The sequence below is a fragment of the Dermacentor andersoni genome, chromosome 1 (assembly GCF_023375885.2).
Source record: "Dermacentor andersoni chromosome 1, qqDerAnde1_hic_scaffold, whole genome shotgun sequence".
Classification (NCBI taxonomy): Eukaryota; Metazoa; Arthropoda; class Arachnida; order Ixodida; family Ixodidae; genus Dermacentor; species Dermacentor andersoni.
The window spans coordinates 204,073,362-204,088,056 of record NC_092814.1 but is presented as its reverse complement, the minus strand read 5'-3'; the positions used below and the strand labels follow the sequence as shown (position 1 = coordinate 204,088,056).

Genomic DNA, 14,695 nt, shown 5'->3' with positions numbered 1-14,695 from the left:
ACAATAAGAGCTTTAGTGATGATGGTGCTTGAGAAAATTTTCGACGAAAGTATCCCAGTGTGCGAGTGGCCTTAGATGTTATGTGATCAATGTGAGTTTTCCAGGATAGATTGCTGGCAATGTGAACCCCCAAGTATCGATATGACGTTACACATTCTAGTGGGATGTTATTTAGCGTATAGGTGGGGCAGATGACGTTAGTACGAGAAATCCTCATAGTCTTACACTTTCTAATGTTTAATTCCATGCGCCACGTACGACACCACTCATTTATGTTATTGAGATCCTCCTGAATTAGTAGAATATCTGAAGAATTAGTTATTTTACGATACAAGACGCAGTCATCCGCAAAAAGACAAATGTTCGAGGAAACGTGAGTGGGCAAGTCATTAATATAAATTAGGAATAATAAAGGACCGAGCACAGACCCTTGCGGGACGCCGGAGTCAACTGGGGCTAAAGGTGAGTTAGCGTCATTAGTGCTTACAAATTGAACACGTGATGTCAGAAACGCGCGAATCCAATTAATTACGGAGGGGTCTGTGTTTAGAACGCCTAATTTATGAAGAAGCAATGCATGGTTCACTTTGTCAAATGCTTTAGAGAAGTCGAGAAATATACAATCTGTTAAAAAACCAGAATCTAAATTGGCATGTAGGGCATTAGTGAAGAGGATAAGCTGAGTGTCACAGGAGAAGTTTTTACGGAATCCATGCTGCATAACTGTGAAGAAGTTGTTATTTTCAAGAAAATTAACCAGATGCGTGTATATTATATGCTCCATAACTTTGCATGGTACAGATGTAAGTGAAATAGGTCTATAGTAGCGTGGTTCATGGGTTGGTCCGGTTTTGTGAATGGGGATTACTTTGCCAATTTTCCAATCATACGGTAAGGTGCCAGAGTTGTAAGATTGTGAGTAAATGCATTCTAGTAGGATTGAACAGTATTCCGCTGTGTTTTGTAAGAATATGGTGTTAATTTCATCTTTGGGTTAATTGGGTTAATTTCATTCACCCAATTGACGTCAGTAGGGCGAGCTATCGGACTGGCTGCCCTGGGCGCGTCATCGATCATTTTTCCAACTTTATGGTGAACAAATGTTCTTCTTAATAGTTGGAATGTGACTTAATTTGCTTCTATAAAAAGAAAGTAACAGAAATAGAACGCACAAGAACAATTTCTCGGTACACTTAAGCAATTCCGGCACACAGCAAGTGTCGTCTGCTTGTGTTACAACGTGCTTCGTTTTGACGAGAGCTGTTATGATTGGGGGCTCAATCCCGCCGTTCGTAACCCGTTGTCAAGATTGGAGTCCGGCATGAATTAGAAGGTAGCTGGCCCCTGCCGTCCTCCAACTTAACCACGCGGAGGACGTTGATGAAGGGAAGGACTGTTTCTCATCGAGAACGAGGAAATATGGGTTTACTTACAGTATTTACATGCAGTTCATCAGTCTAGCATGACTTCGAGAGAAAGTACGTCAGTCTAACACGACTGCTTGAGAGAGTGTTTCAGTCCAACATGACTGCTTAAGAAAAGTGTGTCGAGCATCCGCACAACAGCGGCTTATAAGCACTCGGTCCCCCCTTGATTCCAAGGGGACGGAAACGGTCGTCCAGTCATTGTAAACACGCCGCCTCTCCCCGGGACTGCTTACACACACACACACACACACACACACACAGGTGCACGGTCCGGAGCCGACGTCAGAGGGGCTTCGTAGAACTCGGAGCTGATCTGGGTAGCGCGCCCGCGGGTAGCCATTGTCCTGCGTCTTGGTCGGCGCGTGGGACGGGGCCTTCGTCGACGTTCCCGCGGCAACTCCCCCACTCATAGCAGAACAGGGCGGCGTTGGTGGGTTCGGTAACAATAGTTGGCCCGCCGAACGCATTCAGTCACAATGGCGACTAAGTGACGCCGTGGCTAGAGGCTTGCGGCGGCGCTCCAGGAAGCGTTGACGCCCGTTGTCGCAACTGGCTGGCAACACTTGCACCTCAGCTGAGCCGTTCTTAACAGAGCTCCGCGATCAGTGTCGGCCTCAGTCTTTTCGCTTGCACCATGATTCGCCTTTGTTGCATTGTGGGCTGCAAACGTGGCGACTGGCAATATGTCAAGATGCGACATCGTGTCCCTCTGCAAGGCAGCAGACGTGTGGATGGCTCCAGCGCATCGTACTGTTGCTATACAATAGCGTTTCGCGAGTCCGGTATTCGTGTAAACGCAAGCACAAGGGGACAGGTCCTGGCCGTTTGGCCGTGCCATTTCACGGGATGATCAGAAGCGCAAACGTGAATGGTCTGCATGGTGCAGCCACCTGGTGGCACAGTGCTCAATCAAACACAGTAGCAGTAACGAAGTACATTCTTCTTTGCTGCTGGTGTAAGTTTTTCGCAAGATCGCAATCGATAACACGTTGTTTTTGTAAATGTTTAAAATGTTTTACACTTGGTTAGAACAATATTAGCTCTTTCTTTGGCTGGTTAAGCTCTGCGCCACCAGGTGGCTGGACCGTGTAGACCGATCAGGCCGCTCACGTACGTCTACGCTGAAGTTCACTCATCAGTTTGAGTTTATGCCTCCACCGCTCCGTCGAAATGCCCAGCTCACCTGTGGTTACCGGAATACCAGACACGTTCGGTGCTCTGACAGAATGCTCGCAACGCATGCTGCTTCGATAGAACTCCCTTGGGGTCGACTGACAAGCAGCTGGCGGCGAGGTTGGAGAGGTTTCGCGCGCTCGCTTCTAGAGAACCGGAAGTAGACGGCAAGACGTGCCATCATGGCGCAGAGCCAGTGAAGGCGGAGTTCGATCCTCGTTCCCCCATCACTCGGCGAACGAGTTGAGGAGAAAATGCATGGCTACGGAGGAGGGTGACTTGTAATCTTCCGTAACTCTCTTAATATGAGACGCTTCACACAAATTGTGGTGCGAAATATTAACTTTAGCTGTACCCTACGCGTCTACAAAATTTGACCGAACCATTTCAGGGGCCCTTTAAGCGAATGTTTATAAGTCTACACGGCCGATAAATCTACTATCCTTACTTCATGTAGCTATCTACTAATTTGCTATCGCAATCGATGCTTCACCTTTCAGGCGAAACTGCGACTTTTTTTGCCAGTCCAGGCATTAAAAGAAGAAAAAAGCCGGCGCGGAAGCTTAATTAGTGGCAGTAGTGGCTATGACATTGGGGAGAGAGAGAGATGCAAATGAAAGAAAGGCAGGGAGGTTAACCAGAGTTAAAACCTTCGGTTTGCTACCCTCCACTAGGGGAAGAGAAAGGGGAAGTAAAGACGGAAAGAAGAGCGTGACAAAAATAAAAGCGTGAGAGAAAAATACGAAAAGAGACGGAATGGGGTCATTATAGTCTTTCTAATAGGCCACTGAAACGTAAAAAGGCCAACAAAGCCTTGACCGACTTTCGCTGCGACGACAGTTCATGTCGCCATTCCAAAACTGACTGTTCTGAAAGCGGCCTGTCGTCAAGGCGTGCCAACGCGGTCGCTAGTGACAGCCGGTGCGCGCTGTATTGAGGACAGTGGGCTTCTAAATGGAGCCCTCTGTCATTGGGTTCTAAATGGAGCTTACGGGTTCAATACATGCTGTGGCATTTCATGGGCATGAAATGGAAAAACACTCGTTTACTTATATTTAGGTGCATGTTAAACAACCCTAGGTGGCGAAAACTCAAACGCCGCGGGTACATGCCTCATAATGGTATGATCGTTGTTTTGCCGCGTAAAACCCCAGAACTTATTTAAAAAACGAAGGTAAAATGTTTTCCGGCTTTTTTCTAGGAGTTTAAACAAAATGAAATTATTGTTGAGTCTGATTTCCCATAAAGACTGGTTACGGATATCTTATATTTCAAACCTGCATGTAATGCCGTTCCCAACTGTATGTCTTGCTCAACTGAGCAGCTTCCAAATAGTGTTTCAGCAAACACTTCCCAAATCTTTAAAGGTGGCCTGTGGCAAATAGCGCAATTCTGGTTCATGAGGTGGTCTACTCGAAGCGGCGGACCCTACTTGCAAAAAAAAATAAAAAAATTGAAATGCAATATCGACTAATTACCACAATGAACTGATTACATTTTTAAATAATTACCTCATGACTCATATTGCAATTTACAAATTCTAGCCGTTGAGTTAGGAAGGCGGATCCACTTGAAACGAATTCTCAGGACGATATCAGTTTCGAGATATTAATTCCCAAACTTTGCGGAGAAATGCATTGGCGTTCCAGTTACTTGTGTGCTTCAATGCATAAAACGACGTTTGTTAACAAATTAACTGGAACGCCAGTGCATCTCTCTGCAAAGCTCGGGAATCAATATCTCGAAACGGGTGTCATCCTGAGAATTCCTTCCAAGCGTATCAGCCCTGCGAACCCCACCGCTAGAATTTGTAAATTGCATTATGGGTCATAAGATAATTAGTTAACTCAATTAGTGATTTTTGTTAATTAGTCGATTAAGCAGTTCACTTTTTTTTTCAAGTTATGTCCGCCTCTTAGAGTATACCAGCTCATGAACTAGAATTGCGATATCTGCCAGAAGCCCCCTTCAAAGATTCTGTGTTCGCAGTGTTCGCTGAAACACCCCGTATATAAACGACCGCTTTCAGGTATCCGGTGCACTATCATAACGACAATAACGAAGCAGATAACGGAAGCGACTACTCACTCATATCTCATAGTGAATTCAGGAATCGCATACCATCTGAATAGCAAATAGCATTCGATGAGACTTCTATGTTTCTACTTCATTTCACATGCTGGGCCATTGAAGATTAGCGGACCAGCCATCGAGATTACATAGGTCTTTACTTCCCAGTCACCCCGATTCAGTCTGAGTACACGTAAGTAATGTTTTTTCTCTTAACACTACTGTTCATGTTAGCGTGCAATCATAGCCATGATTCCTTCTCTCAGAAAGCCCATTGGTACACGTGGGGTCGGTTCCCTCGAGAGTGCACTATAAATGTTGTGCACTTTTGTTGTGATAAGGCTCCAGCTACACTTAAGCTGCCAAGCGCGTTCCCATGAAGAAATGTGTGGTGGTGCCATGTTTGTTACTGCAAGCACGCTTATTCCGGTCGAGAGTTACCTTTTAAATTAGTGCATTTACAGTATGTGATGTTTTTTTTTATTATATATATGTCGTGAATATGTCTATGTACTATTTGATTTGCCTAGAAGTTTAGTAATCCGTTTCTCTTGTTCGCGCCACGCACTAAATAAACCTGGTTTTTTTCGCTATAATATTTTCTTCGATTATTTTGCGCGCTCTTTAATATTCCAACAAGAAGAAGCGGGCGTGAAACAACACGATGAAATTTTCTTACGTAGCATCATGTTACAGATTGGTGACTGCTGTTACTTTTAGAAATCTGTGTTGAAGACAGCTATTCACCGGGCTAAGATTACAATTGGTAAGAGCCAACAAAAGCCACAGGCGCACCAAAGCAAATATAGACTTTTAAAATATGTACTGTGTAGGCTCAGCGGGCTCAACGAACGCCCGCTGGCGATGCACTTCATAACGACAGCAAGATTAAAAACGTCGAGTTGTATAATCCATGACTCTAATGTGTATGTCAAAATGGTGTGAGCATAAATTTGCAGTGGAAACGAAGCACTAGATCAAGTGCGTACAATGCGCAGTCGGCCTCGGCGCCCGCAGCGACAGCACGTTGAATATGCCTCGGAGCGCGTCTCCGGCCCAATCCAGTTTGCTCGCGGCGCACTCGCACAATTGTTTCACGCGCAACACCTCAGCGGGAAAGCGCCGCCCGGCCCGCTAGACCTCATTCGAAGTTGCATGTAGCTGCGGTCTGCTATGTAGCGCAGACGTCGCAACCGCAACGAGTCCGCTGACACAGTGCACTGTGGCTCGCTGAGGACAATCCCGTTTGGCGCGTCAAATTTGGAAGTGCTGGCGTGCACATGTACACCCAAAATCAAACTTGAACCACAGAACTTTGAACTGCGTGCCACGGTGACGTTCAGTAGGCGGAGCGTTGTGGGCACGCCCCGCTCCGCCGTAGCCTTCGCAGTACCAGTCATCGAAGATGGAGCGGAAGCACAGCGTATACCGGACGTCCGATTGCCAATACCTTCGCTTCTGCTCAACAGATTGAAGTACTTTTGCGGTAAAGTATTTCTGAAACAGTCTAATTAAACTTCAAATGCACTTCTCGACTTCGATAAAAACTGGTTCAGGGCCTTTTTAACGTTGACAATAATCGCGAAATGGAGTATTCCGGCTATTTTCACTGTGGTTGTGCGATGTGCAGAGAAAGCGGTGGAATTGAAAGTGGCATTGCGAAAGTATGGTGTCATAGACCCTTTTATGGGCTCTAGTTAGACACCCCCCGCATTTTTTAAATGTATGGTGATCGCTCACAGTTCCTAAGAATAGACAGACACGCTCAGCCCATTCCCTAAGTGCATAATTGCTGTTCGCTACAAAAAGAAAGCCACCCGTTCAAGCGTATAGCAGAGAGCCGAGAAATCTGCTGACTGACTCCATGACGGTTCAATATTGCTTTATTAAAACCAGCATTGGTGTTTTGCGGTAAAAAAATACACACGGATAGCCAGCACGGCGTCCTGGTCCTATAGGGGAAAGACGACACAAATAGGAGCGTGGTTTCATTGGCGAAGATTCTTGACGTTGCTTGGCTCCTGGGAGCACCCCACGTGGCTCAGAGGAAAGCCTTCTTTCGCGGTTGACTTTCGTCATCGGAATCACCGCTAGGAGGCTGTGAAATTGTCCAAGCTTCTGATTCAGTAGAAGTCATGCCCAGGCTTTGATTCCCACGCTTGATGTGCTGCAGAAGCATACCAAGTAAAACAAAACCAAGCACTGCCCCGACGATGGCGATAGACCAGATTATCAGAAGTCTGTGTCTATGAAACCAGCCGCGGCTACGGGCGTGACAGTAGCGCACGTAACTACGGGGCAACCAACCCATAGGTATAGTGTCATCCTCTGGGTTGTACGACTGAGTACTAGCTACGTCCATGTCTTCTGCAATGATCCATGAGCTGCGTTCGCTGCCAGTTACTGTCGACTCCCTACCCGCACTAGTGCCCCTGGGATGCCCACGTGGGTTGCACGTGGACGGCGCGCTCGCCGTTTCCCGCTTCTCGAGATCTTCCTTTTGCACGGCAGCCGCTGTTCGAGCCGCAGCGGCCGGATCCAAGGGCAGGCCCTCCGCCTCAGCACGTTTGCAGGTGACCTTGATTACCCTCAGGCGTCGGGCTGCTAGATCGATCTGGCTGTCCGAATAGGTCTGCAAAAACGGCTCGCGCATGAGGTCCTTGGGCATGGGCGGCGCGGTCGCCGGGCGGCCCCCATGAACGCTGTCGCGGCTGCCTCCGGCGGCCTCAGACTGGACGTCAGCGGAACTGCAACGTGATGTTCGGCTCATTTCTTGAGAACATCCGGCCTGCGTTAGAAGACACAGCTGTTGGCACTCGTACACGTACACGTAGTTATACGGGCTCACTATCTACAATTCAGCTGAATTGCACGCATATGGCCTACCGCAGTCCCGCGGCGCCATATTTTTTTTCTTGTAAGGTAATAGCAACAGCCCTTAACTGACACTCGCGTAAACTTAAGTATAGTTTACGTAACTAGAATTTCAGGCTCAAGCTGAACAGGTAAACAGGTACCCATGTGCCCATCTCGTGCCAATCTTCAGCTCTGAATCCTTCCGCGATACTCACCTGCGGCAACGATCGTTCAGACTGCGCAGAATCTGAGGTCAGCTCGCGTTCGTCCTCTTCCGGCATGGGTGAATGCCGAGGTCGCGTTGTAGAGCTCTGATGGGTTCCGTGTTCCACGCTGCCTATTGGCGTCCCTTCGTCAGAGCCACTGTTGCTGGAGTCGTTCTCTTCGTTTGGGTTATCCATGTGAACACAGGCGAAGGTCTAGGCTGCGTTAGAACCTGGTTGGCAAAAAAAATTACTGAACACTAGGATTTTAGGCTTGCGACCCTCACTCGTACCCTCCGACACAATGTAAGTCACACGCGGGCATATGCGCGAATGACCAAGCGTGCTCCTATACCTTTCATAATACGCAAACAAAATACGTACCTAACAGCCCTAGTTTCGATAAAAATATTTGCAGGCAGCGGCTTTCTGATCGGCAGAAACTTTCGTTGGACGCCTTTGCTCTGCTCACAACGGGGGCTGAAATGCTAGAACACTAGACACGTTAGCCATGCCTATATATCCACCTCGTTCGTGGTCCTATCTTGCGGATAATATATCGCGGCCTCGATTGGCGGTAACGTGACGCGCCACGACTAGCGCTCTGAGTGCGCACCCTTGATAACTGCACGATTTCGTGCAAGGTGTAACTGCTACGTGCGAGGCATGGTGTAAGCAGCGAAAAAAGATATACGTGGTGTCATTTGCCCTTTGAAATTCAGCATTGTATTCATGTCTGCGACGCGCGCGCACTGGTTCCAACTTCGAAGTAGTATTGGACGAAAACATTTACGCTGTTCCGACGCCATGTCAAAATCATTGTTTAGCATTTGCGTAATGACGACTTGATGCGTTGTTCTATAGTGTCATTGTCGATATTTGTTGATGCCGAATTTCACGTCTTCATTCCAACACGATATCGAGCTCTTCCGATGCTGAATTATTAAATTCTCGGGTTTCACATGCCCAAAACATGATCTGATTATGAGGCACATCGCAGGGGCGGACTGTACGGATTGCGAAATAATTTTTACCACCTGGGTTTGACCACCTAAGTATACTGACACGAGCGTTATTGCATTTCGCCCCCATCAAAAAGAGGTCGGTATCGAACCCTCGAGCTCAGCAACTCAACGCCATAGTCACTAAGCGAGCGCGGCGGCCTTGTTCCGATACTTTTCGCCCCCGAACTTCTAAGCGTCGTAGACAAGTGCAGAAAGTGCACGGCTGCACCTCGCAGTCTATCGCAGGTGTGACAGCGAGGCGTGCGGCGATGCATCGCAAACGATGTGTCTCTCTATTGTCGTGTAAAGTATAGAAGTGCTACACAACACGCAGAGCGCGACGCGTCCTTTCTGCCGCCGACGTGGCCCGATCCCACGTGCGGTAACCCCAAATGACCTGTTTTGCAGGCGCACTGGTGAGGAATCGGCTGTCCACATAGTCGTGGCCAAATGTTTTTATAGCATCGAGGACATCGTTGTAGCGTATATATTTGATATAGGATATAACTCCAAACGTTGACGTGACGTTTCTTCTACAGAGCTGTTCATGCTATTAAAATCACTTATTAAGTTAGAAAAAAGCACCCGCAATAATAAAAAAGAAATAAAAGAAGCATGCCCACTGAAATTCAGGACATCCTTATGCGCACGAATGGGACGAAGCATCATTGTGTAGATATGAATGAAATGAATTGTGGGCTGTTACGCACAAGAATCAAGATTTGATTGTGAGGCACGCCGTAGTGGGGGACTCTGGATTAATTTCGACCACAAGTCGCTCTTTAACGTGGCCCCAATGCGCGGGACACAGGCGTTTTTGCATTTCACCCTCATCGAGATGCGGCCGCCGCGGCAGGGATATATAAATATATAGGCGAAAGGAACCTTACAAAATGCAGGTTCCAGAGCCCCACTTCCAACTACGGCGCCCCATATATTGTAGCACCTTCAGGGGAACATTGCTCCCATAACAATGATCTTGGAATATATATATATATATATATATATATATATATATATATATATATATATATATATCCCATTTAACATTTGCAGCGGCATTGACCAGCCTGCTGTTGCCACTGTTTTTCTACCTGTCTGTATACTTTTCTGTTTTCAAGGTGTATAATAATAATAATCATCATCGTCTGCCATTACCGCCCGGCGTAGTTTGTCCAAATCGCACAGGCTAAATTCTCAGCTGTCCTGCCAGGTGCAGGTCCCACGCGACTCACACCCCGTTAACAGTCAACAAATATCAAATTTATGTCTGGAAGTTTATATTCATAATTAGTTGGAATGCTAGAGTCACTAGAAAAACAAGTTTCACTGCATCGCATTCGTTTTCCGCGGGAGAAGCATGCTGACGGGAATTAATGCCATGTTCGTTGATTGCTATCGAGCTTACTCGACCATTGGCTGAAACTACCAGTGCTTATACCTCTGCGTCTTCATGTCCGGCTACTGCGTGTGTGGCTCAAGCAACAAGATGGAGGTTGAATGTTTTCTTCTGTTTTTTTTTTTTTGCTCTTTCTTTCATCTCTAACATGTCAATTATAAAGTTGTAGAGCGCCTCAAATAACCTCGAATTCAAGCATTTTTTTTTTTGTACTAAAATTTTCTTGGTTGTTTCTGCTGAGGAAAAAGAGCCCGCAAAGTACGGAAAAAAAAAAAATATGCTATGGGTGAACACGCACAGCCGCAGCTCAACTGTGGCCGCGGGTGACGGGGCGTTACGCCGGTTGTAGGCATCTAGGATCTGGGCCTACTACGGCTGTTATCGCATAGCGGCGCAAATGCATGCTGCTGGCCGAGCGCTGCCGAAGCGATACAGCGAAAAAGAAAGAAAAAGCTTTTCATTCTGTTTCAAGGAAGGAAAGGCTGAAGCGTGTGAGAACGATGGAAGGTGATGGCTACTATAATCATTTTGCCCGTTGGATAAAAATGACCTGATAAGTTCCTACGTCGAGTGAACTCATCCAAACGAGAGACAGAGTAGACTTTAACACTCTTACTGCGGCCGTGTTTCTTCACAACAGCAGCCACACAAACGCCCCACCACGTTTTCTATTTTTTTTTTCGCGGGCTTGTATTTCTTCGCAAAAATAACCAGGGAACCACGCAAACGCCCCATCTCGTTTTCTTTTTTTTTGTTTTGCGGCCTTGTATTTCTTGGCAAAAATAACCAGGAAACCACGCAAACGCCCCATCACGTTTTCTTTTTTTTTGTTTTGCGGGCTTGTATTTCTTGGCAAAAATAACCAGGAAACCACGCAAACGCCCCATCACGTTTTCTTTTTTTTTGTTTTGCGGGCTTGTATTTCTTGGCAAAAATAACCAGGAAACCACGCAAACACCCCATCACGTTTTCTTTTTTTTTTTGTTTTGCGGGCTTGTATTTCTTGGCAAAAATAACCAGGAAACCACGCAAACGCCCCATCACGTTTTCTTTTTTTTGTTTTGCGGGCTTGTATTTCTTGGCAAAAATAACCAGGAAACCACGCAAACGCCCCATCACGTTTTCTTTTTTTTTTTGTTTTGCGGGCTTGTATTTCTTGGCAAAAATAACCAGGAAACCACGCAAACACCCCATCACGTTTTCTTTTTTTTTTGTTTTGCGGGCTTGTATTTCTTGGCAAAAATAACCAGGAAACCACGCAAACGCCCCATCACGTTTTCTTTTTTTTTGTTTTGCGGGCTTGTATTTCTTGGCAAAAATAACCAGGAAACCACGCAAACACCCCATCACGTTTTCTTTTTTTTTTGTTTTGCGGGCTTGTATTTCTTGGCAAAAATAACCAGGAAACCACGCAAACGCCCCATCACGTTTTCTTTTTTTTGTTTTGCGGGCTTGTATTTCTTGGCAAAAACAACCAGGAAACCACGCAAACACCCCATCACGTTTTCTTTTTTTTTTGTTTTGCGGGCTTGTATTTCTTGGCAAAAATAACCAGGAAACCACGCAAACGCCCCATCACGTTTTCTTTTTTTTTTGTTTTGCGGGCTTGTATTTCTTGGCAAAAATAACCAGGAAACCACGCAAACGCCCCATCACGTTTTCTCTCTTTTTGTTTTGCGGGCTTGTATTTCTTGGCAAAAATAACCAGGAAACCACGCAAACGCCCCATCACGTTTTCTTTTTTTTTATTTTGCGGGCTTGTATTTCTTGGCAAAAATAACCAGGAAACCACGCAAACGCCCCATCACGTTTTCTCTTTTTTTGTTTTGCGGGCTTGTATTTCTTGGCAAAAATAACCAGGAAACCACGCAAACGCCCCATCACGTTTTCTCTTTTTTTTTTGTTTGGCGGGCTTGTATTTCTTGGCAAAAATAACCAGGAAAATTTTAGCATGAAAAAAGATGCTTGAATCCGAGGTTATTTGAAGCGCACTACAACTCTACAATGGGCATGTTAGAGGTTTAAGCAATAATAAAAGAGTTGACAAAAAACAATATAATTAATTACTGTTTTGTGAAGAAACAAATCGTGGTAGTAAGCATGACCACCGCTAATATGCAGTTGGTACGGTTTTTCCAGAGTTCTTGGGGTTTTTTAATTTTATTTTTAAATCCTGGTCCAACTTAGCAGGGACACCCAGCATATATATATATTTGTTAGAAACGACGACAAGCCGCAAACGTAGCTTTGCGTTTTTCGTGGCACGACAATCGAGTGACGCTCTTGTTTCCTGCGCAGCACTTCCGTTTCACTTGCTGAGATGACCGGGGACGAAATTCCAAATAAATGAAAAAATAGAAAAAAATAGTACAGTAGAAAATTCATGGGTTTCATTATAGATATGATTTCAGAGAGCATAAGTTTAGTTAAATGTTGAGTTACTGAAATGTCTGGAATAATTATAATTAATTAGAAATCACTGATTACTGCACACCAAAGCACAGAATCCTAGACTTCAGAGACCCACCACGTGAGCGCGACTTTGGCGAAATTCCTGGAAACCCGGGAGTAAAAAGCAGATGAAACGGCGTCAGTAATGACGTCACACACAAGAAGGTGGCATGATATTTAACCGGCTGATTAGTGGAAAACAGTTACCTCTGAGTTTGATTCGTGCTTTGCGTTCGCCTAAAGTTAACCTGTCACACACAAGAAGGTGGCATGATATTTAACCGGCTGATTAGTGGAAAACAGTTACCTCTGAGTTTGATTCGTGCTTTGCGTTCGCCTAAAGTTAACCTAAAAAACACCGACGCCTAGGTGCGAGTGCCACTAAGAGGGACCTAAGTCAAAGATTATGGCTCCCTATCATTTTCTTTTGTTTGCGAACTTCGGCACCGAGCGCTAGCGAAGCATTGAGCCATTTCGGCGTGCATTGAAATTAGTTTTGCATTCTAAGATTACACGAGGGAGCGCAGGCTACGGCCCAGTGAATGGTACAGCACGCGCGCAAGCACATTAGGATGCTCACCATTGATTACCATGTCGTAATGACAATTAAATAAAAAAAAGTTCTGGGGCCCCTGGAATGAACGTTTGCCACACTGCAAGCGCCTAGTCTTGTATTCCAAGGCAGCGTCACGTGACCACATGAACGCTCATCGGTTCGTGGTTCATAATTGGTTTATGTGGTGATCGCAACTTTTACGCAATATGTATAATTCTGTTCTGTACTTGCAGTGCATTACATGTGTTGTGTGTTTTGGCTGTACAAAATATCTGACTTTACATATGCGTACGTGGACTGAACTAATGCACAGAACTTTGCGACTGATGTACTGTTGGATTGTATACTTTTTATTCATCTAGTGTTCTACTGAGTGCCATATTCAGTGTCGCTATTCTCCCTTTTTACGCAAATTTGTTTCCTTTGCCAAGTGACAAGGAGTAGCCGGTGCCACCATAAAGGCACCAACCTCTCCTAATATTCACTTCAATAATAAAAAGAAACGCTCATCGGCGGTGTCACACTGCGACTTTCACCTCGGCCGACGACTGGGACAAGAGTTTCAGGATAGATTTTTAGACAAACCAGGTAGGATGCGTCGAGCTCCCGTCTCAGAGACGGTAAAGTCCAAGGGGTATATCGTGCACCACCGCGGCAACGCGAAAGTATGGAGGCTGAGGAAAAGAAGATGCTGGAACTATATGTACAGCCTCCAGCAGTTTGAACTATATATATCGCGCAAGCATCGACGAGACGGTATTCATCAACGCCTTACGATGGTGATAGTATGCGAGACTTGCTGTAGTACGCGCATGCGCACAAACCCCTCTTCAGTACGAGCGTCGGCACAGACAGTAAACAGTTTTAGTTACACGTACGTAGAGGCTTTGCGTACGTAGAGCTTCTACGTGTCAGCAGTGCGCATGCGTACAACGTAGCGGGCGCGCGCGCGTCTCACGGACGTACGTGAGATTCAATTCTTTGCGTGCGTTTCTTGCGCACGTAGACAGCTTCGCGCGGGAGTTCCGCGAGATCACGAACAAGCGATAGCGGGCCGCGCGCGCGCAGACGGCTTGCATCGAAACGCGGCGACAGGATTGAATTGGCTACCGCCGTGTTCACATTTCCCGATAGATGTAGCTACGGGGTCCCTCTTGGCGTGCGTAGCGTACAGGTGCTCCCAGAATAATTCGGAACGCAACACACGCGGCCGCTCGCCGGCGGAGCGCACGCGTGGAAGAAGTAGTACCGCGGTCTGCGCATGCGCGGTCTCCCTAGCGAGCAAGGTTGGCTCCCTAGTGTGTCTAGGTTGTGTTGCGTTGCTGCAAAACGGTATCCCTAGATGCCCCTTAACGTTTTGTCAAGGGGGGCTGGGCCGGTGGTGTCTGTGACAAGCTGTCTGCGAATGCACTCGCGTGGGAGCATAAGCGCTCGTGACGGCATGTTCGGGTGCTTGGGCGCCTTTTTTTTTTTGCATTTTTCATATGGGCCGTATTTAACATTTGCGCAAAATATTTATAGTAGGTAACCATGACCAGCACTGGCAAAGGGTGGCG

The 14,695-nt window shown here is 46.3% G+C and overlaps 1 protein-coding gene across 1 annotated transcript; it reads right to left on the bottom strand.

Annotated features, from left to right (window-relative positions):
• Nucleotides 1–6,535: 6,535 nt before the first annotated feature.
• On the bottom strand, nucleotides 6,536–8,294 carry LOC126547027 (uncharacterized). Its single transcript, XM_050194846.3, has 3 exons — nucleotides 8,114–8,294; nucleotides 7,742–7,962; nucleotides 6,536–7,458 (listed from the first exon to the last, which is right to left on the bottom strand). The coding sequence occupies exons 2-3, from the start codon at nucleotides 7,925–7,927 to the stop codon at nucleotides 6,712–6,714; spliced, it is 933 nt and encodes a 310-aa protein (XP_050050803.2). The 5' UTR covers nucleotides 7,928–7,962; nucleotides 8,114–8,294; the 3' UTR covers nucleotides 6,536–6,711.
• Between the last annotated feature and the right edge of the window lie 6,401 nt (nucleotides 8,295–14,695).